Below are 23,204 nucleotides of genomic sequence, written 5' to 3' on the forward strand. Positions count from 1 at the left end.
CCAAGATAAAAACCCTGCTAAGAACACTGCATTGAAGATATAGTTCTTTCTGTTAATGCACTGTGTATTTGAATATGGAGGCCAAAAAACAAAACAAAAAACTGCATTCACATCTTCAAGCTGAGACGCTCCTAAACTGTTAGTGACCAAACTTAATAAGCTGTACAGAATCCCGAACACTGAACATAAAGATTAGGCAACACAAAGTTAATGGGGAAATCCATCATTTAGGCCTAAATTATCAAGTTAACCACAAGATTGTTATTATCTAGTGGTCACATGCGGATGGGATAAGAAATCATGGGGAATCATCAATAGGCCCCTAATTACACTAGGTTGGCATCTTTATATGTACTGAATATACATTTATATACTGTCCTTCACACCAACCTTTACATCCAGCAAAATAAAAATCTACCCCCCCACACACCCCACACCTTTCTAAATCCGAGTAAAAACGGTGAGTATTCACCCAACACTGAAAGGCTGGGAGTACATCTGACATATTAATAGCCATATGACATTAGTTAATAAACCCAAAGAATAGGATAGAAATAAGATGCAATGCAACTTGAAACTGAAATTTTAATATTTGAGAAGACCTCCATTTAGTTAAATGATATATTTTGTTTTTATACTAAGAGGAGGTTCATTGACCGAGCCAAATGTTTTGCATACAGAAGGTCCCAGGTTTGATCCATTACTATCCTCCATTAAAACAACAACATCAAAAACAACAAAGCTTTCAAATGCTCAAAGAACATCACATTCATTATCTTGTTACAAACATTACAACAATCCTGTAAGGAAGGGCCTTTGGTAATGGGACTGAGAAAGGCCTTTGCCTAGACACTGAACAACTGCTGTCAGCTGGAGTAAACAGTAGGGATGTGCAAGCTGGCTTGCTTTGAGCTAGGCTTGACATCAAGCGGGGGGCAGAGGCGGGAAGAGAATCCCATCCTGACTGAAAAGAAAACCCCACCAAAATCAATTCTGTCAAGCCTGGGCAATGGGTAATCTCGGGTTTGTCTCCCTACCACTTTTCAAGAGACCAGCTGTACAAGAAGAGGTACAGGGCAGGATATTTATTTGCTTCTAAATAAATATTTAGGTTGTAGGAACTTCCCCCCCACCATCTTTTATTTGCACGGGGAATGCAGGGATACGCCCTCTTTTCTTATGGGCTTCCTTTTCCCATGCAGAAAATGTGAAAAAGCTGCTTGTCAACTTTTATGTTCTGCATACATAGTCCAACACAATGGACTGGTTCAGATGTCATGCAGAACCATGGTTCAAGTGTGGTCCTAGGTGATGTCCCCAAATTTCGGGAATGTATATTCCTCCCCCTGCGCACATGGGCATCTACGTCTGATTAAGGTTAGAATAAACCAAGATTGGTCATGACAGCTGACAGGACTCACTTTGGCTTATTCTGCCTTACTTGAAATAAACTGAGATTTGTAACTCACTTCGAAGCCTGGTTACATATCATGGTTTATTTCAAGTAAGAGGGCTAGAATAAGCCAAGGTCAGTCAGGGCAGACATCATGACTGATCTTGACTTATTCTAACCTAAATCAAAGGCAGATGATCATGCAGGCAGGGGAGGGGGGAAGCATATACTCTCGAGGCTCATGGTTGTCACACGGAGAAAGGATTTCAATTGTGGTTCTGCATGATGCCTGAAATGGCCTAATGCCCCTCTCACTCAGAGATGGCCATTACTTGATACTTAAAATAATCTCATTTGCTTACCTTTCTCTCCACGCTTCTTCTTAGTCCTGTCAATGTGGTCCTTGAGTTGGATGCGAACCTGTCTTTCATTAGGCTGGTCTCGAATAAACGGATGCTTCATCAGCTGTTCAGTGGTAGGCCTCTGACCATGATTCTTTACTAGGCAGCTCTCAATGAAGGACTGGAACTTTTTCGACCTGTCCAAATAAGGCAATTGGTAGTGGGTGGAAATTTGACATGCAGAAAAACGGTATATGGAACCGTTACAAACGGTGCAAAAATACCTATCAAAATGAATAACCATTGCGGGGGAATGGTATGGTAACATGCTTTTAATCTGTACAAAACTCTTCTCATTTTTGCAAAATATTCTGGGCAACTCAAAAATTTGCTACTGGGTCCTCATATCTGAATATTATTACTACTACTACTACTACTACTACTACTACTACTACATTTATATCTCGCTCTTCCTCCAAGGAGCCCAGAGCGGTGTACAACATACTTAAGTTTCTCTTTCACAACAATTATAAACACTGGTCTGGTTCACACAGTCATTTGAATCTAGATTTAATGAGTGTTATTGACATTAGCATGATTGTGAGAACATATGCCAAAGTGGTTTTTGGCCTGAGATGAATCTGAGATATCCGCCTTGGCATGGGTTCACACAATCATGCTAATATCAGTAACCTACATCATGTCAGCTACTTATATTAACCAATGTTGCTAACAGGCAACTGGGTGACTCTTCTCTGTCTTCTGACGTAACAAAAAGAACATGGCTGTGATTACTGTGACTGCAAAAAGTAACCAAAGCAACAAAACCAGAGAGAAACTGGTTTGGGGCAGATTTTGCACTCTGCACCATTAAATTTGCCCCTGGAATTTCTGCTGGCCTTTACTTTGGCTCGGTCTTACTGATTGCACATAACGCCCATGAACATGACATACACAGGAACTTGATTTTCTGGACTAATTGGGGAGAAGGTCAATACAGATTAGGAAATTGAGGTATCTCTCTGCAGTATACAATATAATCGTCTGGTGCCTGGCTCCAGACAAGTGGCCAAAGGGAAGCCTTTTTACCAAAGTTGTTGCCACTGCTGCTGCGACCATGTGGGAAAGGCCTGCTGCCACTCTCCCATCCCTGCCTACCTGGCACCGAGCCTCGATGTTACCTTCATGAGCCTCTTGCTGATGCACAGCAGCAGTGGCTGCTGGCGAGGCAGCTGCATAGTCCTGTGCTACCTGGCATGGGCGGACTGAGTGGTGGGCTGCTGGGAGTGCAGAAGCCCAGAGCCGTCCCTCTGCATCAACATGAGGCAGCTTCTCCTCCTGCCAATGTGTGGCAGCTGCGAAAACTGCCCTGTGCTTTTTGGCATGGGAGGACAGGCTGGTTGGTGGGACAGAAGCCGCCTTCTGAATAGTGGCATGGTAGGGGAGAGGAGAAGCTGCCTCCTGCATGGTGGCGGGGATGCTGTAGGGGCGAGACGTTGCCTCCTGTCAATGCAACCTGGTGGCAGTGATGGGCATAGCCCTGCACATCCTGCTGCAGCCTGGCTGGGCAGCAGGAGAGCAGGAGAGAAACCACCTCCTGTACAGAGGCAGTTGTAGGAGGGCAGCCTGGGCAGTGGCGTGAGGCGAGGCGAGTCTCATTCACAGTCACTGCCATGTATTGGCAGAAGACAGCTTCTCCTGCCGATGCACAGCGGCACCTGTAGATGAGGCAACTACATCTACTCTGCTTCCTGGCGGTCCAGGCAGCTTCACCCCTTCTATGGTCCCCGATCATAGGAACACAGGAAGCTGCCATATGGAAGCTGCCATATGCGAGTCTCATTCACAGTCACTGCCATGTATTGGCAGAAGACAGCTTCTCCTGCCGATGCACAGTGGCACCTGTAGATGAGACAACTACATCTACTCTGCTTCCTGGCGGTCCAGGCGGCTTCACCCCTTCTATGGTCCCCAATCATAGGAACATAGGAAGCTGCCATATACTGCGTCAGACCATTGGTCCATCTAGCTCAGCATTGTCTACACAGACTGGCAGCAGCTTCTCCAAAGTTGCAGGCAGGAATCGCTTTCAGCCCTATTTTGGAGAAGCCAGGGAGGGAACTTGGAACCTAGATGCTCTTCCCAGAGCGGCTCCATCCCCTGAGGGGGATATCTTACAGTGCTCACATTTCTAGTCTCCCATTCATATGTAACCAGGGCGGACCCTGCTAAGCTAAGGGGACAAGTCATGCTTGCTACCACAAAACCAGCTCTCCTCTTATGCTGTCCAGAAAACCTGAAATCTGGAAAATCAGGGTTCAGAAAACTGAGGTTTCTCTTGATCAAGAATGCTGAGCAAGCCCAAGATAGGCTAAGCATATGTAGTTATTTACAGTTTTTAAAAAAGTCTAGATCTATATAAAGTCAGCTGTCAGAACGGTTTCCTGACCACTCTTTCTTCTGATGCCTCTTGAAAGTTTTGCTGCCCCTCATTCTTTGCCTGAAGATGTGCAAACTAAAGCTACTGAATCCTTAGTACTGTTTTCTTCGACGATTCTTGTTCTTTCACAAGTGCTTGGTACCCAATTTTACCTTATTACTGGAAACACAAAAGAGTCGAAGGAATGCACAATAAAAAGAGATTTTGATGGACTACAAATGCAGCATCTTTGTTTGGCAAATAAGAAAATTAGCAGAAAGAAGTGCTGGAAGCTGGCAGATATAACAAGAACTGTACTGTGCCATCAAATAATAAGCGTTATCTTGGAACGCTCTTGGATTTATAATTGCTGTTTCTCTAAATAGACTAATTGGAATAAGAAAGTAAATACCTCTGGATTGAGTAAGAGATTAAAAACAACAACGTAGAAGGGCCTACTCCTCATTAGAAAGGCCAATTCTTTGGCACACTCCTCAAAAAGGAAAGGAAAAAGCACAGATACATTTTAATTGATGGCACGGATGCACAATTTTAGTCAGCTGACTTGCATAGGCATCACTGATAGCACATCACAGACAGTTCTTGTTTTAGGGTCTAGCGCCACTTCCCCTTGTGCCGCTGTCTCACCAAAGTCAAGATAGTCAAAGTCAAAAGAGCCCATCGTTTGTCGCTGTCCATTCCAAGTCGTATTCCAATAACCAAAATATAAGTTTTTCCGAGGAGCAATACAATCCGAGGTGTAGACGCAACGGCGGTCTAACAGAAACTGAGTGAAACGCGCCCCAACTGCCTAGGTCAACGGAAGCAAGGTCACGTGCGTGGCAGTTGGAGGTGCCGTGAGGAGCTAGCTAATCGATCCGCAAGGTCCCTCTGCAGGGTCAGAACCCATTCCTTACAAATGCAACGGATCACGATCCAGATCTTTCTTTTTCTCACGCATTATTGGAACTGTAGATGCAGTTCACAGACTCAGCTCCAGTTATCATGCAGGGCCATCAAAGGATGTGTACGCGTTAGCAAACCAGGCCAAATATGCAATACTTCACTGAGGCTTCGTTGACTGCTCTGCGCATGTATGTGGTGTGCTAATGCAATTTTGGCATTAAAATTGATGAGCCATTTTTGGAAGGGTGGTATAGAAATCGAATAAATAAATAAATAAATAAATTTATATTACATCACAGTATTTTGTAACAGACCTGTTTACTGTGGCATTTGCTAACATTTCCCAAAGCCATTTTTAAAAAAAACACCAAAAAACAAAACAAAAACACAGCATTAACTTCCTTCCTACAGCACCATGTTATGGGTTCAACATGTGTCGGGTGGGAAGACATAGGTCAGAGATGCCCACCTCTTCTTTTAGCATGCAGGTAGGGCCTTAAGGAGAGCCTTACAATGTTTTCCACTGTATGTCTTACAGTTGTTGTTGTTGTTGTTGTTAATAATAATAATTCGATTTCTATACCGCCCTTCCAAAAATGGCTCAAGGCGGTTTACAAAGAGAAATAACAAACAAATAAATAAGTTATAATTTAAAAGCATGTATAATACTGTTAAACAAGGATATTGAATTGCCTCTAATCTCAACATTGTCCCCAGCTTGCAGAGGAAGAGGACTGGGTCTGAAAGACCAAGGGGAGGGGAGAGTGCTGGGGACCAAGCCGAAAGGGAGCACACTATGTGAGACTCAACAATGAGTTTATGGCTTACTAAGGTTGTGTGAGGCAGCTCTGTTTCAATTCAGGGGCCACGCCGGTGCTTTGTGGGTCCCAAATGCGATTTGGGGCTTGGGGGGGGTCCCGTTCAATTGACCCCATTTGGAGTGCTTGCTTAGACTCATGAGAGCTTCTTCATTCCCCCACCACTACCCTGATCCCTGAAGTCTGATACCAGACCGGGCAGCAGCCAGGCTGGGAAGAGTTCGTCTTGCTCCTAGTGGCAGGGGCAGTTAGAGACTGAAAGCGACTTCTAGCAGGGTTTCCCCCTGCAGTCCTCGCAATGGTATGGATTCTCCTAGATAGTATCTTCTGGAGCTTCAGTTCCCAGGAGCACCAGCGGCAGCATTCCCAAGCCTGCAGGGGGAAACCCTGTCAGAAGTCATTTATATGTCTGGCGGTGGCTGCTGCTGTTCCCTTGCCACCAAGATGTAAACTATTGATATAACAAAAAATTAAGAATGATACATCACCAATACAATCAAATAAGTATTTATTACATGTATGTAATAAGTATATTTCAACAAGATTTCACGATAAATCCTTGTTTCACAAATGCTTCATCAGAAAACGTTATTTACAACCGTAAGTATATAAATAGTTTCTCAAAGACAAAGCTTTCACCCTGGTTGGCGTGAGGATTCTTTATTACTTTCTTCAATCCTGCTGTTTAAAATCATCCAGGAGGGTGTAAATTATCTCACACAAACTTTTTACATGCTGAGACAACAAAAAATAAACCACACATTAAACAATATACATTAACCAAAAGCCTTTTCATAAATATAATAATGCAACCACTTTACGGTTGTAAATAACATTTTCTGATGAAGCATTTGTGAAACAAGGATTTATCGCGAAATCTTGTTAAAATATACTTATTACACACATGTAATATATACTTATTTCATTGTATTGGTGATGTATCATTCATAATTTTTTGTTATATAAATAGTTTACATAATGTTCATTTAGTGGTATTTGATTCTGTATGATTTATGGTAGTACCATTCATATATATATATATATATATATATATATATATACACACATATACATATACATATACATATATATATATATATATATATATATATATATATATATTCCCTTACCACCAAGAGCAAGATGAATGACCTTGAGCCTGTATCCTGAGCCCCTGCCCAGTATAGGAAATACCTTCAGGGAAGTGGCAGAGAGGGACAGGCAGAAGCAACGGTCCACTTGCTTATGTGAATCTGCTCAACCCACTCTGGTTTGATGGCAGTTCGGATAGGGCCAAAGGAATCTTTTGAGTCTTTGCACAGCCATCGTGCTTATATGGCAGGAAGCAGCAGTGGTTGATCTAATGAGCCAGGGAGTGGGGTGGCACCCAGCAAGGAGCTGGAGCCTCTGGATCCCAGCAGCTCTGGTTGTACCTCTCTCTTATATTCAGTGATGTAGCGGCTAATCCAGAAGTGCAGGCGCTCTCTGTGACAGTCCCCATGGCCACACCCACCCCAACAGCCAGAGGGGACGGGAAGGACCAGCCCTTCATCCCTACGCGTCCCCCCTCTTGTGGTAGCAAGCATGATTTGTCCCCATAGCTAAGCAGGGTCTGCCCTGGTTGCATCTAAATGCAAGACTAGATGTGTGAGCACTGCAAGATATTCCCCTCAGGGGATGGAGCCGCTCTGGGAAGAGCAGAAGGTTCCACGTTCCTTCCCTGGCTGCATCTCCAAGACAGGGCTCAGAGAGAGTCTTGCCTGCAACCTTGGAGAAGCCGCTGCCAGTTTGTGTATACAATACTGAGCTAGATGGACCAATGGTCTGACTCAGTATATGGCAGCTTCCTATGCTCCTATATCCCACCCCAGCATTAATGAGAGCCATGCTGCCTGCAGACTGGCCATTCGTTAGGTAGAACTGTGTGGGCCTATGCAGTTCTACCTGATAAATGGGCAGACTTCGGGCGGCTTGGCTCTCGTTAACACCAAGGTGGGGGAATGGGAGAGAGAAGCGCAACCAGAACTGCTGGGAACCAGAAGCAGCGGCACATAATCAGCTGTGTTTGGCATCCGCAACTGGTGGGAAGTTGAGGTGGGCACCTCAGCTTTCCACTTCCATGCCTTTCGGTGCCTGAGCGAATTTATAAGCTTTCTAACTCTTCCTGAAACTGAAGGCTTTTTGATCCTTTGTTTACTTTCCAGCAAACAACCAGGATCACAAGCTGTTTGAAATGATTTTTTTTAAGAATGCAGATAAAATAGCTTTATTGAGGACTTCAAAAGGCGATCTATTGCTACTTGACTGCAAAATGTGACAACCCAAAATAGTTAAAGCGGCACAATTTTAGCTTATATAATCTGCTTGCAAGAACAAAACCATTTCATGCAAAATCTGCAGATCCCTATGAAAGCAAGCGTGTGCCTGGCTCAGTATGTTTTAATCACCAATTTTACAAGACCTTTTTTTAATAAGACTGTTATTTTTCAGTAAATACCAATTGGTTATGAACTGCCTGCTTGCTAATGTTTAACAGATGTAAAAATTGTATGAATACAGCTCTGCTGCAGCTGATCATAAGCCCCAGCTGCCATCAAGCTGGATTCCCCTTTCAAATGGTCTTGTACATTCCATGTGATTAATAGTCTCTACTTTACTCGTGGTTGCCTATCTATAATAAATATATTTCTGAGTGCACTGAGAAAAGAATTAACTACTGACACCCATTTGCCAAACTCTCTGCTACAAAACCATAACCAGACAGTCAAATTATTGTTTTAGACACAAAGTGAAGAAATGCTGTATTTTATAGGAAATTAGGTATCTATATTTCTGTAGAAAAACAACAGTCCAATCCTATGGCCCATTATGTTAGCAAATAATTCTGTAGAACGAGGAGGTATCTGCTTAGAGCCAGTGTGGTCTATTGGCTAGAGTGCTGAACCTTCCAGGCCTTTCGGGGGCGGGGGGGGGAGCAGGAGGGGACACCTTGTTTGTTGCTCTGAGCTCCTTAGGATGATGGGTGGATATTTCTATTTCTAGCAAGGATCTTCAAGGTGGCTCACAATCAATTAAGAGCACACACACACACACGCACACACGGCATAAATCACCAGCACCAATCAGGATAAACAAATAACCCTTCTGTAAGTCTAGAATGAAATACAGAAATTTGCCTAAGGTTAACCCTGCAAGCTGGATAACTAAGAGCAATGTGGATCTGAATATCTCATGTCCTAACTCAGCTCTCTAACTGCTACACACTACCATCTCTTCGTTTCTTACCTTTCCAAAATCACAGTGATTGAGGTTCCACCAAAAGCAAGAAAAAGCAGACACAGACACAGACACACACACCAAGTGAGAATTGACACCACAACTATAAGTCCTGCTGTACTGATCTGGGCCTCCTACACTGGTTCCACACAAGGGTACTTGTGTGGTACTGATGAGGATGGAGGAGGTGTACAGCTAAGTCAGTGCATCTGGCTGAAAATGGGACTTCACTGTAAACTCTGCTGCTTCTGGCCCATCAAGTGCACAACGCAGATCCGGTGGAGTCCATAAACATTAACTAAACTAAACATCAACTAAACTTTTAAATCTTAATGTGTTTTTATCTATTTTATCTTTTTATGAATTTTAATGTTTTATATTTTGTTTTGTGTTTTAATTCTGTACACAGCCTTGAGATTTGTATACTAGGAGGTATTTAAATTCAATCAACAAATGAACAAATAAACAAACAAACAACCACACCCAACCGAGGAAGCACACTTTCGATCCACATACACTCCAAGGAATGGTTTGGGTCGCAACCCAGGTTGGCAGAACCCAGACTGCAGGCTTTCAATGTGGTTGTGCTTCAGTCACAATGTGCTAAATCCCAATGGTATTCATATGAACTTATGAAGCTGCCTTCTACAGAGTTGAACCATTGGTCCATCTGCCTCAGTTTTGTCTACACAAACTGGCAGTAGCTCTCCAGCATTCCGAGCAGGAGACTTTCCCAGCTCTACCTGAGGATGACAGGGGTTGAACCCGGGACCTTCTGCATGCTAAGCAATGCATGTGCTCACTGAGCTACATTACATCCTCAAATTAGCCAAGCCCACACATAGGTATCCTCAGATATCCCTAGTATCTTTTCATTTTACATAGAAAACTGCCTTATACTGAGTCAGACCATTGGTCCATCTAGCTTAGTACTGTCTTCACAGACTGGCAGTGGCTTCTCCAAGGTTGCAGGCAGGAGTCTCTCTCAGCCCTATTTGGGAGTTGGAACTTGGAACTTTCTGCATCCAATCATGCAGATGCTCTTCCCAGGGTGGCCCACAAACTGGCACTCCACAAACTGGCACAGAGTTAGCATGCAGAGAGCTAAACCCATACACTTCCCTTCCCTTCTTGATTTCCTACTCCTGACATTTTCTTCCTGCTCCAGCAACTGGCCTATAATAAACTATGGTGGGTGAAACAACAGAAGTGGATACACAGCTGTGCTTATCTGGAACACACAGATGTCCAGCGTCTGTGAACTGCTGAAATACATTCCATAGCTATTTCCCTCATTCTCTCTCTTTTGCTGCTTTAAGAAAAAAGGAACAAAGAGGTGGAAAGAGTCACACAGGTCAGTTACAACATGCCTACAACTGCTACTAGCAATAGCAATAGCAATAGCACTTACATTTATATACCGCTCTATAGCCGGAGCTCTCTAAGCGGTTTACAATGAGGTAGCATATTGCCCCCAACATTCTGGGTACTCATTTTACCGACCTCGGAAGGATGGAAGGCTGAGTCAACCTTGAGCCCCTGGTCAGGATCGAACTTGTAACCTTCTAGTTACAGGGCGGCAGTTTTACCACTGCGCCACTAGGCATTCACACACCACTTTCCCTAAATATTCAAAACACATCCATTTAGGAAGCTGCCATATACTGAGTAAGACCATTGGTCCATCTAGCTCAGTATTATCTACACAGAGTGGCAGTGGCTTCTCCAAGGTTGCAGGCAGGAGTCTCTCTCAGCCCTGTCTTGGAGATGCCAGGGAGGGAACTTGGAACTTTCTGCATGCAAGCATGCAGGTGATCTTCACAGAGCAGCCCCTTCTGCTAAGGGGAATATCTTACAATGCTAACACATGTCATCTCCCATTCAAATGCAAACCAGGTTGGGCCCTGCTTAGCAATGGGGACGATTCATGCTTGCTAGCAGAAGACTAGCTCTCTTCAGTGATTCTTGAAGCAAACTATCTGTAAGGTACACCAATATTATTGTACTTAGGTTGCACAAGGGGGCTGATGTTGAGAAACGATAACTTCTTTAAGACCATCCAGTGATTGAATGGCTCAGATCTGAATCAGTGATTCCCCAGTCATAACTCATACTCTCAACTACTGTATTCTAACTTCTAATAACCTATACAGGAAAAGATTGATGTTATTTGTTCACTGACAGTAGAGCAATTTTTGGATCTCATGTTCAGGTTGAGGGGAGAAGCATCACCTCTTAAAACCTCACCTACTTAACTTTTTACACTGATACCCCACACTTCCTCCAAGGAGCTCAGATGGTATACATAGTTATTTTATCTACACAACAACCCTGCAAGGTAGATTAGGCTGAAAGATAAGTGACTGGCCGAGTTGCCCAGTGCATTTTGTGGCTGAATGGGGGTTTGAACGTCGTAGTCTAACACTCTAACCACTACACCACGCTGGCTCTAGCAGCCTAAGGGTTGCCACCTTGTAAGCTGGGCACATAAGATTTCCCAATGCATGGGAAGAGCAGGCAGCCATGGCTTCTCCCACCCATTCCCATCTGGGTCCTATTGCTCACCCCTTCCTTACCTGCTGTTCGGCATCACACCTGGAGACTAGTTTTCTGAAGAAGGTGAAGGTGGACAACAGGGCCAAGGAGTAAACAGGCAGGAGAAATCCAAGGTATCCTAGCCAACCTCTAGCCTTGCTGTACTTCAGCGACTCCAGGAATAACCTGGGACTTGTTCAGACATTACTCCTTGCCTCTGCCCCAGGACTGTATTTGAGGAGGAATCAGTAGTGGGCACATGGCCAACACAATCATATGACCACAGGGGGGAAATAAACAACGGAGCCAGGATATTTCACATTTATTTAAATGTGGATTTCTCTTGACCTTGTGAAATTATATTTGTTTTAAAGAGCAAGAGGAAGAAAGAGGGGAGGGAGTCGGAGACAGTATGGAGCAGGGTTTCTTAAACTTAGCCCCCCCAGATGTTGTTGGACTACAACTCCCAGAATCCCCAGACATGGCCTTTGTGGCTGGGGATTCTGGGAGTTGCAGTTCAACAACATCTGGGGGCCCAAGGTTAAGAAACCCTGGTATGGAGGATCTGTGTCAGCTCCAGATCACCACAAAAGCAAAGACAAAAAGCAGTTTTTGCCTTTGCTAAGGAGGAAGCTGGGGCTTCCGACGTTCCCTCCTTATCGCTCTCTAGGTACAATTGGGGGTGGAGGGGTGGGGAATAGTATGTGAACAGCCCCTTGGTCATACTTGCCCCCCAAACATTGTAAAGCTCAGCTCTTCATTAAACCACATCTCGTCTATTTCTGTTATAGGAAGAGTACCCAGGTTTATTTTTCAAGTGCAGTAGCGGGGAGCTTGTAAAGCCATCCACAATGCTTGGATGAAAACAGCCATAAAATAGCACACAACCTCTTACCACTAATTATTAAGAACAAACCGATTTGCAAGAAAATGATTACAGAGAAAATAAACATATAAAAATTGGCCCACCGAGAAAGAAATTGAAGAAATGCTAGCAAGGAAATGAAATGACTTTTTCGTGTTGGTTTTAGGCTGGCTGCAAACACACACACACATGCACAACTTCTAAGATAATTAAGACTGTTTGAAAGCAGGTGCAGAGATGTTGTGAGAAGAACCAAGCTGGGCATTTTTCTTCTCCCCGCCCCCACCCCTGCTTCCAATTTGCAGCATCAGGTGAAGCTCCCAATCCTCTGCGACTTATCAGTGGATTTCCCTGACTTAACATCTTCATCCCCAGCCCTCAAGGGGGTTGTAGCCAATGAGCCATTTTTCTCCACATTTAACCAGTGATCCAAGGGGTTTAGCACATGCTGAGCCAGACACTGCCACACGCTCCAGGCAGGCAGGCCCCAAACGCATTGAGACCACTTCTCCTTGGCTTCTGGAGCCACAGAGTCCAGGATGAACTGCTGATCTCTAGCTATGAGCAGGTTTCAGTTTGAAATGCAGCTTGCTTCTGTGAACTTAAGGCTTCCTGAAATCTTACAAGGCTGTTCTTAAGCACACTCTGCTTCCACTGATGCAGAACACGGTGGCTGTCATGCAATGCCAGGGCTAGAGCAGAACACCCCTGGCAGCTCTCTGCTCAGCTGAGCCACCTGGGCTATGGATTGAATCATTGGCCTAGGCAGCAAATGGTTCTTAAGTAGTACTGGAGTGACTCCGCCCAACAGCTGGCCACTGGTTCTCCTTAACAGGAAGGACTAAAGAGGTTTCCTGCTAAGCCTGGGACTTCATTTGGGCAATAATAGTATTTTCCAGCTTTTGCTTTCAGCTTGTTCTCTGGTTCTGACCCCAGTTGGATGATACTCCTAACCTTCTGGCTCTAATTCCTGGTTAGACTCCAGCTTCCACTTGATGGCTGCCTGCGGTTTACCTCTGACATGACTTCCCCTCCTGATGGGGCAGAAATTGCTTTTCATTTATTATATATACAGTCCATTCTTCCTCGGAAAACTCCATGACTGGGAATCCATAAGATCCTGGGTTCCCAACCTTGAGTCCTCAGATATTGTTGGACCACAACTTGCATCACCCACAGTCACAATGGCCAAACTCCATGATGGGAATTGTACTCCAGCAACATCTGGAACCCCGAGGCTATGGACCCCTGCATTAAATCAGTGCTCTAGTGTGTGCACTAACTCCACAGAGGCTTTCAGTTCCATTCCTTGATTTTGCCCTGAACAATGTGGACCTCCATACCTAAGAGACTACCATCTTCCCTCTATAAAACCATCATCTTGACAATTAAAGGAATCCTCTGCCTACAGCATACCATCTTTGCACCAAGTCAGTACGAAATAGGGATGTGCACAAATCGCAATTCGAAGCGTGATTTGCAGCACATCCACAGCACCTTTAAAATGGAGAAGAGCATACCTACTTCTCCGCCGTTCGCTGCCACTTCCTGTATTGGCGGTGCTCCCCACCCCACACCCGGTTATCATCATGCGCCAGCTATGCTCTCCCCAGCTGCCCTTGTGCAATGCTGGCACACATATGGCCTCTGCACACATGTAGCTTCGTGCACTTCCCTAGTATAAAAGCATGGAAAAGAGATGCTTTTGAGAGTTACCTAAGAACAATTTAATTCTCTCCCATAGGAGATCTTCCACCAAAACATAAGCATGCTTCCACTAACAAGGGTTAAATTGGAATTATTAAGGCAGAAAGTTAATCTACACGAAATACTAAACGGCCTTTCCACACCATCATGGTATGATCTTCTCAACTACAAGTTTGGGATGAGAGTTTGTGCTGCCACGAGGAACATAGGAAGCTGCCATATACCAAGTCAAACCATTGGTCTATCTAGCTCAGTATTGTCTACACAGACTGGCAGTGCCTTCTCCAAGGTTGCAGGTAAGAATCTCTCTCAGCTCTATCTGGAGATGCCAGGGAGGGAACTTGAAACCGTCTGCTCTTCCCAGAGCGGCTTCATCCTGAGAGGAAAATCTTACAGTGCTCACATGTGTTCTCCCATTCAAATGCAACCAGGGCAGACCCTGCTGAGCTAGGGGGACAAGTCATGCTTGCTACCACAAGGCCTGCTGAAAGTATGAGCTGGAGTCCTCTGTGTTTAAACAATACATGGGAAGGACTGACATTCACTCCCCAGGAGATTGAGAACTGGGTCTGCTTGACTCAGGCTGTAGCCCTAAAGAACAAGTCAGACATATTATGTCCTACAATAATTTTGTAATGTTGGTGAATATCTTTATAAACATACTATTATCCGTCCATCCATCGGTTTTGTTTTTGGGGTGTTTTTTTGTAATCCAGGCAACCTGGTAGGTCTGGAACCTACCTGCAAAAACAGCATGTTTCTGTCTTTCATGGTTTGGACTGGGAGTTTCACGTCAGCCAGTGAGCGAATCAGCGAGGGCTTGAAGTCTGTAAGCATATGAGTGCCTTATCTTGCTGTGAGTCTAGTTTTTCCCTTTTCCTATGAGGTCTCATTCCCCATGCTTTCAAATGCTCCCATTTCCCCCAATTTTCTGGGGATGTAATGATCTTTTTCCTGGATTTGGGGTTTTTGGTTTTTTTGTAAGGTCTGGAACCTACCTGCTGAGTGAGAGTGGCTTGTTTAAGGCCACCTATTAAGCCATCTAATGGCACAGTGGGGAAATGACTTGATTAGCAAGCCAAAAGTTTCCTGGTTTGAATCCTCGTTGGTATGTTTCCCAGACTATGGGAAACACCTATATCAGCAGCAGCGATATAGGAAGATGCTGAAAGGCATCACCTCATACTGCACAGGAGGAGGCAATGGTAAACCCCTCCTGTATTCTACCAAAGACCACCACATGGCTCTGTGGTTGCCAGGAGTCAACACCGACTCGACGGCATGCTTTACCTTACCTTTATTAAGTTCATGGCAAGGGCAAGACTAGAACTGGGGACATCCCAATTCTCAGTTCAGTCTCTTAGCTGCTAATGCTATACCAGTTCTCTAAAGCGCTAATGAAGAGTGGATCAGACATTTCCAGTTTAAAGAGAGATTTAAGATGTTGCCTTTTGCTGACGAGTGCTTTCATAATTACTAACTTTGATTAAAAATCAGCACTCCAGCCACTGAACATAGTTTGGAAGAGTAGAAAAGGAATCAAATTGCAACTCTGCAGTCTGAATAATCAAGTGGTTAGCAAGAATGCTCAAGAGTGATCTAATCTGCAGTCAATAAATGTGTGAATTAATCCCACACCATCTCTTCAGATAACAAAAGGTTCTAGTCTGTGCAGGAAAACACATCTCAACAATTCAACCAAGCAGCAGTGAAAGTGTTTGTTATGTGCACAGATGGTGCTTTATAACAAACTCTCTCCTTCTCCCTCATTCCCCCCTGCCCCCCCCCTCTCTCTCTCTCTCTCTCTCTCTCTCTCTCTCTCTCTCTCACACACACACACACACACACACACACACACACACACACACACACACACACACACACACGTTTGGTGTTCAGTGAAAGGGCTTTGTCTACTGTATGTTCTCCAGTTGCCTTCCATTCTGTTTGCCACTCAAACTTCACCGAAGGACAAACAATGTATTTTCATAAAGAATAACTCCTCTTCTCAAAGCAACCTGCAATGTGCGTTTACAGTCAAAGCAAAAATCCCCCACCCAAAGCAAAAATCCAAAACAAAACAAAAACAGACGTTCTAATAAAATTTCAGTTATCAAGAGGACACTGCATAAAGATTTGTTATATAATTCTGTAAACTACTGGTTGAAAAGCTGAATAATAATTACATCACCATCATCATCACCATCGGACAGCATCCAGACCGTTAGTCATGACTAACTTGTCTCATTGATTCCAGTGGTGCTTACTTAAGTTTCCCCACGCAATAACAGCACAGCATCTCTCCAATGGTTATTGCTGGCACTCACCTTCTGTTTCTTTTTAGATTGTGCCCTATTGTGGCAGGGAGCCAACTTATGTATTCATTATGTATTAGCTGGGCCGGGCGCAGAGCATCTGTGCCTCCGGCCGGCTCACCCACCATAGCTGCCCTTTTCTCCCCACTGCCGCCGGCTTTCTGGCCAGCCGGCTGGCTGGTCTGCTTCTCCCCCGCAACCCACTGCGGTTTCTGGCTGGCTGGCCAGCAAGCCGGCTCGCCACCTCCTCCCGCCCGCCCACCAATTCCCGGCAGCGGCCGCCTCCTACCACTGACTGGCACGGCCTGCCACCACCTCCTCCTCCCAGTAGCCGGACCAGCCTGCCACTACCTCCTGCGGCCACTGGCTGGCATCCCTATTTTGTCCCCCGTCCCTGTCGCTATCCTATCCACAGCTGTTCGCAAACTCTCGCGAGACCTGCCACGCGTGGGATTAGCGACGGGTACATCTAGGAGAATTAAATATACAGATTTTTCTATGTAAACCACTTTGAGAACTTTTGTTAGAAAGCAGTATATACATATCTGCTGTAATAGTCACCTTTGTCATTGTTGTCATGATGAACTTAGTCTGGATTCTACCAATATTTGTACTTTAGAGGTAAATCGCTAATACTCCTGGGACATCTTTCTCACACAGGAGTGGTTCCTATGTCCACTAACTAATGATGCAACATTAAAATGATATCTTGAATGCAGATGGGCAGTCCACAGACTGGAGTGAGCATGAATAAGGGACCAGCACCCTCAGTTAAAGATCTCACTTAACAAGGCTGGGAAGTGCCTCTGTCCAGGACTCTGCAGAGCCACTGCCAAAAAAACAGTAGACTAGATGGACCAAAGGGCTGACTCCGTATAAGGCATATGTTCAGTTTAGTTTTGGATTCACACTATTTAAAAGAAAGGCCATAACAGTAGTGGATGAGCTATCATAATGTTTTGCATGCAGAAGTTCCTAGGCTCAATCTCCAGTTAAGGCGGGACTACAACTTTGGCCCCACAGCTGCTTTTGGACTACACCTTCCATAATCCCCAGCCACTGTGACCAATAGCCAGGAATTATGGGAGCTGTAGTTCAACATCTGCAGGAGGGCCAAAGTTAAGGGCCTGAGTTAAGGGATCAGGTAGCAGGGTGGGGAAAGATCTCTAACTGAGCGTCTGGAGAGTACTGGCCTAGAGGGACCAACAATTTGACTCGGTATATGACAACTTCATATGTCTAGTATATTACCACACATCAGCACACACACAGACACACAGTTATTTTCAATGCAGCTGTTTTCAAGTGTACAACAATAGATAGTGTACAATAATAGATAATAATAATAGTGTACAATAATAGATAATAATAAAATAATAAATGCAAATATAGTAACAACGGGACACAGAAACATTTGCAAAATAGTCCTAAGAAACAGTTTCAGTATCAGAGGCACTGTTTACTAAGGAAGTATTACTTCTTCAGTGGTTTTGTCATTGAAATGATGGGACTTAGCATTCAAAACCCTGGGCATTCCTTTCCTCCACATCCATGTAAGTGGCATATGTTTCAGAAAGTGGTGGTCAAGGGATTCTTTTTTTTAAAAATGTGGGGTTTTTTTTACATTTTGTATTTTACATGACATCTTTTCTCGTTTCCCTCCATCCCTTCCCCCCGCCCCACCCCACCCCAAGCCCGACCTTCCCAAGGAATTCTTCAGATGAGGTTGCATCAACATAGCTTAGCTGTGGTTCCCTCCACCATATTTCATTATACTATCATGCTATGCAATATGAGTGGGCTCACCGGCCTCCCAACAGGTATGAGAAGGCATGAGCACATACAGACACCATTCTAACTGTTGCCCTGTTTTCCATTCTGTTTTTGGTTGTTGGGATTTTAGATGGAATGGGATCTGTATTTCATAGAAGGCTTATTATTTATTTATTTATTTATTTAAAATTTATACCCTGCCCAAACTTACGTCTCTGGGTGGCAATATTTGCAGGGAGGACTCTGTTCTAAGAAAGTAGTTAAATCTGTTGGTAAAAGATTAGGAGACTATTCACAAATTTGTGCAAAACCCGGCTAAGGAAGCCCAGCCTAGTTTTTCACACACGTGTGAACCGTCGGGATTGGGCCTGATCCTGGTGGCACCACGGTGGCAAAGCACTGTCCTAACCTCATTTAGGCAACCATGTGTCAGCCGCGGCCGCTTGCAGCCATGGCTGGCAGACTGGGGGGTCGGGGGGATCCCAATAATCTCACGCAGTGCATTATTGGAGCTCCGGAGGTGGGGTGGGGTTGGGCAATGGGTTCCAGCACCCCAACCCCTGGAGCTACGGGCAGGAGACGGTGCTCGTCTGAGTGGGTGATCTCCCTGCCCAAAGAGGCAGAAATGTTCATCTGTGGCAAAGGTAAGTTAAACCCACCTTTCTCGCAGACCACCTGTAGCCCTAATCACAGATTGTGAGAAGAGGCTCTAGGTCTTCTGTTGTTGTTCTAGTCCTGCATAGAACAGTTCCCTGAGAAGATGCATCACTGCACCTCTTTTGCAAGTTTGAGAAAAGCATGTCAAATCTATTTTTTTGGTCCAGCTTTTGATTAATTTGCTATTAGTTCAGATCTGTTCTGTCTGTCTGACATGCTAGTATGCAGGGAGGCTTTTTTTTTTTTAAATGCAGAATTTAAACATACAATTTTCCACTTGCAGACTGAAGTGACCGCATTCAGGGAAACCTTCACCACATCTGGTCACACATGCATCTGGCAGAGGACTGCACCCTCCAGTCTAGGAGATGCAGCACAGAGGGACATTGCTTCTTTTAACAGTTTCCTCAGTTCTTGGTTCAGCATCTCACCAAAGGTGACACTAACCTCCTTGAAAACCTGCTTGTGGGAGTTATGTTGTGGATGTCATCACAGTATAGGAAAGGCAGAACGTAGTGCTAATAGAGCATTCTCCACTAAGATCATTTGGCTCAGATTTGGGGACGGGGTGAAGCTGCACTCTTTTTTCATGACTACTGCCAATTTTGCTGTATCACTGCTCCTCCCAGCAGCTGCCATTTTTGCCCCAGAATGCACCTGAGAAAAAGGACACTATGAGACTATAAGCTCATTCACACAACTGTGTGGGCAGGGGGAAAGGCAGAGTCCAACTTATCTTCCCCCCTGCCCCCAGATGATCAAAGAAATGCTGCTGGGAGTGTGACTCGAGCTCCCAGATTATCTCCAAGCAGTGCGGATCTCCAGAGACTGGGACGATGAGCCCTGGCCTCCAGATATCCCAAAATGCACTGTGCTTTGAGGGATACCCCCATGAGCTGGGCACTCTAGGCCCCCTCCTCTGTGTGCACTCAGGCTGCAGGCAGGCTGAGCACATGCACAATGTCAGTGCTGGGGTTAAGGGCACGCTCACACTTAAAAGTGGGGTTAGGCAGGTGGGCAGTGCTGTCATCCGCACAGATCCCAACGCTGCACATGAGCAGTCCAACCTAAGCTGGGTTGGGCTGCTTGTGAGAACAGCCTTATAGAATTGTTTCAAAGAGAACATTTGAGGGGTGGGGTGGCAGCCACTACCCAACCATTGGCTGGAAGATCATCAGTAAGCCACTCATCTGGGCCCCCTCAAAACTGCCATAATTCTAACGCTTCCATTTGACTATATACCTGAGGTGACAAAATGGCAAGGGGAGGATTTCAGCACAGCCGTAATAGAATGATACCTGAGGGCTAGTGGTTCCAGCTCAAGCCTCTTCACTTCCTTCTCATCACCTCTAGAGCCCTCTTCAGACAGTATAACTTTGCCCCACTGTAGCTATGTACCGTGGGGTGAAAAGCGAGGAAGTCTCACTCACATGTGCGCCCCGCCACTCACAGTTATGGCGAGGCTTATCTGAAGAGGAGCCCTCCCCATGATGGTAGGCAATCCTGTGCTTGCAAGACTGGATCCAGTCTAGTCATCATGGGAGTACCCGCCATCACAGGGTGGGCTCTGCCCTTTCCAGACAAGCCCTGAAGTAACCATGAGTGGCAGAGACAGGACTGTACACTGCTACAGTGGGACAAAGTTATACTGCCTGAAGCCGCCTGAAGTAACAATCAAATCAGGCTCACTCTTCAGGCCTGTTTATTTATTTATTGTTCAATTTTTATACTGCCTTTCATAATACATTTCAAGGCAGTTTTAAAAAGTTAAAATACAATAAAATCCCATAAAATTTTCATTTAAAACCTTAAAACCACTTAAATATTAAAACCATAAAACACCAGGAAACAAATAAACAGAAGCAAGAAAGCTGAGAAACCTGGCAGCCTCTAGGAGGTAAAAGCCTGACTAAATAAAAAGGTATTTAGTAGTTTTTTAAAAAGAGCAACATCTGTCAGAGAGTGAATATTCACTGGGAGAGCATTCCAAAATCTGGGGGCAACAACAGAGAAGGCCCTGTCCTGTGTGCCTGACAATCTAGCCTCCCTCAGTGTCGTCACATGGAGCAAAGGCCACCCCTAATGCTCATGTTGGGCAGGCAGAAACTCTTCGAAGCATGACCCTCTTAGACCTTGACAGTTGTGTTTTTATTACAATCAACTGCATCAACTTCCAGCTAAACTGGCCTGTAGGCAGTGTGTCACATAGACAGTGCATACAGGATGAATACCAGATATGCCTCGATGAATTCCAGATCATGCTGTAACAAACGTGCATCTTTGAAAATTCACTTGGGCCCATGAAATGTCCAAATTCCATAACACTTTGCTGCAAACTTTAATGGCAGAGCAATCCGACCTTAAATCTTGTAAAGTTTCATTTAAAAAAAACAAAAAACCTCCAAACGCAAAGAAGATATGACATATTACAGCTTGAAAATCAAATGCATATGAGGAAAGCAGAGGGTAGACACACTCACCATTTCTTTGATTTCAACCTGGGGGCTGGATTCCGAGGAATGAGGAACAAAGCTCTCATAGGATGCATGTCACACAGAGCTGAAAAGCCACAACAGAAGGCGTCAGGTATAGTGCAAGACATCATGAGATACACAGAACATTCTACCAAAGACATTCAGTTCCACAGCCCTAACATCCTCATGGTGTTCTCTCTAGTCACATGTGTTGGGGGAAGCAGAACCCGTGGGTTTGTTGATGCACTTTAACTCGCACACTGTGACAGCACAATTAGGGACTACTCAGAGAGGTGCGCTTAGCTGTACAAAACTATTGGGCCATCCCACCTGGTTCCACATCAGTCTGAGACAGCTTTGTTGTCTATGTACCATGGAGAGAGCTACTGGCTTGATAGAAGGCAGAGGACCTTGGAGGAAACCACATAATTGCTCAACTTGTTTCGGATATGAAAAGCTCTGCTCAGCTTATTATGTGTTCATTATATTTGTACCCTGCTTTTCAGTCTAGACTGGTCCACAAATCAGCTTAGAACTAATACTGCAAACTAATACTGCAAAGTAATACTACCTGTGGGATCCATGCGTGAGCTTGGCTGGTCGATCAGCAGTGGACTTGCAGGTGGGTCCAGGTTGCCAAACCCTCAACACTTGGTGTCAGGAGAGTTGGACTCATGGTAGAAAGAATGAACTGTCCCCTTTGTTAAGTAGGGGTCACCCTGCTTTGCATTTGAATGGGAGACTACATGTGTGAACATGGTAATATATTCCCCTTAGGGGATGGAGGCCGCCCTGGGAAGAGCATCTGCACAATTGGATGCAGGAGGTTCCAAGTTCCCTTCCTGGCATCTCCAAGCTAGGGCTGAGAGAGACTCCTGCCTGCAACCTTGGAGAAGCCACTTGCAGTCTGTGAAGACAATACTGAGCTAGATGGTCTGACTCTGTATAAGGCAGTTTTCTATGTAAAATGAAAATATACTAGGGATATCTGAGGATACCTATGTGTGGGCTTGGCTGGTTGATCAGCAGTGACCTTGCAGGTGGGGCCAGGTTGCCAGCCCCTCAACACCTGGTGTCAGAAGGCGGGAGGGGAGCCATGCCCCGCCCCCCCGTCTGCCCCTTTTTGAGAAAACCAGTGAGCTGCTTTCAGGACAGGAGGAGGGAGGTGCTGGGGTACCTGCTCCAACAGTCCCCAGCAACTGCAAGGAGGAAAGGGGAAGCCAACCGCAGGGCATGAAAGACTGGAGAAGCTTCATCTAACTGAGGTGTGAGATGATAGCAAGAACGTGCTTGGGGTGGGGAACCAGAGGAGGCGGAGTGCTGTCAACATACAACAATCTGTGTTATAGGGTCCCTTTGGGTTGGCCCAGAGCATCTCTTTCTCTGTTTGTTTTTAGGAGGACCCTGAAGCCATACCTATTTCCCCAGCCTTTTAACTGAAATCTAATTTTTTAAATTTTAATGTGTTTTTATCTATTGCAATTATTTTCTGTTTTATGAATTTTAAATGTTTTATATTTTATATTATGTTTTAATCGGTATACCGCCTAGAGATTTCTATATACCCTACAACTGTGCCTTGAGCAAAGCTTGGGAATGAAGGCGTTTTCGGTGAGCCCTGAGCCTTCTGTGCCACTTACGGATCCCATGCTTGTACAATTGCTTTTTAATGTGGTGTTACCCGCACGGAGGGAGAAGTGCCCAATAGTATTTACTTACTTATTT

The 23,204-nt window shown here is 44.9% G+C and overlaps 1 protein-coding gene across 11 annotated transcripts in view; it reads right to left on the reverse strand.

Annotated features, from left to right (window-relative positions):
- Positions 1 to 23,204, reverse strand: part of TNIK (TRAF2 and NCK interacting kinase) — a 413,952-nt gene that overhangs the window by 125,271 nt on the left and 265,477 nt on the right. For all 11 annotated transcript variants that reach the window (XM_053305179.1, XM_053305184.1, XM_053305182.1 and 8 more), the window contains 2 exons: positions 21,486 to 21,564; positions 1,756 to 1,931 (listed from right to left, as the gene is read on the reverse strand). In XM_053305179.1, coding sequence (XP_053161154.1) covers positions 1,756 to 1,931; positions 21,486 to 21,564 — 255 coding nt within the window. The remainder of the gene's footprint in view (positions 1 to 1,755; positions 1,932 to 21,485; positions 21,565 to 23,204) is intronic.

This window comes from Hemicordylus capensis, chromosome 3 (assembly GCF_027244095.1).
Source record: "Hemicordylus capensis ecotype Gifberg chromosome 3, rHemCap1.1.pri, whole genome shotgun sequence".
In the NCBI taxonomy this organism is placed as follows: Eukaryota; Metazoa; Chordata; class Lepidosauria; order Squamata; family Cordylidae; genus Hemicordylus; species Hemicordylus capensis.